Raw genomic sequence first — 2,934 nt, 5'->3', positions numbered from 1 at the left:
AATTTTCCAAATAGCTCATCCTTCATCTTTTTGGGTATTTCTGCCCAAGTTTTCCATGGAGCTGTAAAGTGCATCTTAATGTCATTGGTTATTGAGCGAGAGACTGATATATCCAAGAAGCTGCACCATTAATAACATTTAAAGTAAAAAAACTTCAGTTAATAAGAAAATTTTTTTTGTAGATGTTTTGTTTAATTTATCTCAACTGTCTTAAATATTGTTACTTACATAAGGCCCCTTAATCTTATCATCTGTCGATTTTTTGGGTTTACTGGTGTTGGCTGCCCTAAATTTGGACCTCTACTTCGAACTGATGATGATGACGATGCTGCTACTTGCCCCCCTAACTGTAGTGGAGTAAGAGAAACTTGTGTATCCACTGGCAACTGTAGTGGCTCATGTCCTATGCTTTGGTCTTCGTCTTGGTCATCCCTCAAAGACTGCATGGGTTGAGACATTGTGTCCTATAGATGATGATATTCTATGAGGCATCCTGTAAAGCACAATATCCATAAGTACCAAAGAGCAAAAAAATGCATATATGTAAGAATTTCATATGGATTACAAGCTATGCAAAAATAATAGCTTCACAATCACATATAATAATAAAACACAAAATTACACAATAACTTAAGCATGAAACAGTGAAATTACCCTTTTTGTACTATACAATAATGAAAATCAATCATCATCACTATCATCATCTTTATCGTTTTCATTTTCGTCTTCGTCTTCGTCTTCATCTTCGTCTTTATCTTCCTCTTCCTCTTCATCTTCCTCCTCTTCCTCTTCGTCTTCCTCCTCCTCCTCTCTACTTGGTTGCACTAAATGTTGCAATTCATTTTCATTTAACTCTACTATATGATTTGAATCAAGTAGCAAGTATGGCTCATCAAGTTCAGTAGTTGGTAAAATTTCTAAAGGTCGAGAGATATCATCTTCTTGGTAAGCCACCTCATCAAAAGTAAACTCGTTATCACTTATGTCAACCACCTTATGAATGTTAAATGTGCTCCTAGCTTTGGTTTTGAATACTGCACACCAATCTTGTTTTATTAATTGTAGGGTGTTTTGTGTAACACACTTGCTGAGCTTGATGGGCTAAAATAAATGGATCATTAGAGGCAAGCCTTGATTTGGGATGAATTTCTACAAGCCCGTGTTGAGGATGGACTCTTATCCCTTTATTAGTGTGAAACCATTCACATTTGAAAAGAATTATATTGTTTCCTCCTCCGAAATACTCCAACTGTAGTACCTCATTCAACAAACCATAATATTCACTTTCATATTCATTATAACAACTTCCTTTCACGCAAACACTACTATTTAATGTTTTTCGATCTCTACCATAATCATGTGTATGAAATTTAAAACCATTCACAAAGTACCCCTTATATGATTGAACTGTACGTCTAGGGCCTTGAGCTATTTGGTAGATGCGCTCTTCAACTTCATTCTTCTTTACATATTCTTTGAACTAATTTGCAAAGTCTTGTTCTCACAATTGTTCCAATTGTTGGTCATTGATATCTGGTATTATACCTCGTAAATGGTAATCAAACATCCTAAACAATAATTTGATCACTTATATGTTGTATTTCATTAATTAAAAAGAGGACACATGTTAGTTAAGAATACTTACTCAATAAATGGTTCGATCTCTTGACAGTTCAACAATACATAAATATGAGCAGCAGAATACTCCTCATTTGACATGATCCTTCTATGCAATATTCGACTGAAAGGTCGACCTAAATGAGTGAGAATTGAAATGCGCCCCATTGGTTCAATGTTTCCCCCATCATCATTTCTTGGAACTTTATTTAATCTTGTTGGGATTTGTGGCTCAAAATAATGAGAACAAAAGGTTGATATTTCCTCAATAATGTATGCCTCGACAATTAAACCCTCAATAGAAGCTTTATTTAGCACTTTTTCCTTTAAGTCAAAAAGGAACCTATTATTAACAAATTTGATTGTTATTTCATCAAGAAATATATATGTGAAATAAATAAAAAAGACATTTTTGCAATATTTACCACTCGAATTGATACATCCAATGATATTGCACTAGTCCACCTATTTTGGCCTCATAGGCAATATGAATAGGCAAATGCTCCATTGAGTAAAACAAACTTAGTGGGAATATCTTTTCTAACTTGCAAATTGTTTCAACAATGTTTTTTTCTAATATCTCAATATTATCCACAAAGAGTATAGTTGTAGTAATGTCCCTAAAAAAATGACTTAACTCAGTTAATGCATCCCAAACTGCTTTAAGCAATATGTCATGAAATGTGATTGGGATCAATCTTTGCATCAATATGTGGCATTCATGACTTTTCAATCCAAAAAACTTACAGTCCTTCACACTTACAGCCTGTGCGATGTTGGAAGCATATCCATCAGGCAATCTCAAATCCTTTAGCCACTGACAAATTTTTTGTTTTTGTTCTTTATTCAAAGTATAAGTGGCTTTAGGTTTGTATACTCTACCATTATATTTCACTAAGTGTAATTCAGGATGCTTGCAATAAACTTTTAAGTCCTCTCTTGCTTTGGAGTTGTCCTTAGTTTTCCCATTCACATCTATAACTGTATAGAATACATTGTCAAACACATTCTTCTCTATATGCATCACATCTAAATTATGCCGGATTAAATTTGAATTCCAATGTGGAAGCTCCCAAAATATACTCCTCTTAACCCAATTGTGGTGTACATCAAATCCAGGTATTGTTTGCTTTCCACTAGTTGTCCCAAATACAATATCAGGTAGTGAATTTACCCGATTTTGTATAACATCACCAGACAAACGAGGAGGGGGTGGACTCCTTTCTATGACACCTTTTTAGAATTTATCTTTTTGTCTTCTATATGGATGGTTGAGAGGAAAAAATTGGCGATGGCAATCAAAGAATGATGCTTTCC

General features: G+C 34.3%; 1 protein-coding gene across 1 annotated transcript; it reads right to left on the bottom strand.

Moving 5' to 3' along the window:
* Positions 1–681: 681 nt before the first annotated feature.
* Positions 682–2,641, bottom strand: LOC131183185 (nucleosome assembly protein 1;2-like). The gene is made up of 2 exons (XM_058153424.1): positions 2,365–2,641; positions 682–1,034 (listed from the first exon to the last, which is right to left on the bottom strand). Exons 1-2 carry the CDS (start codon positions 2,639–2,641, stop codon positions 682–684), a joined length of 630 nt encoding a protein of 209 aa, XP_058009407.1.
* Positions 2,642–2,934: the final 293 nt, after the last annotated feature.

This window comes from Hevea brasiliensis, chromosome 1 (genome assembly GCF_030052815.1).
Source record: "Hevea brasiliensis isolate MT/VB/25A 57/8 chromosome 1, ASM3005281v1, whole genome shotgun sequence".
Lineage (NCBI taxonomy): Eukaryota > Viridiplantae > Streptophyta > Magnoliopsida > Malpighiales > Euphorbiaceae > Hevea > Hevea brasiliensis.
The sequence above is the reverse complement of the archived record's forward strand: the minus strand, read 5'-3'. Positions and strand labels throughout refer to the sequence as shown.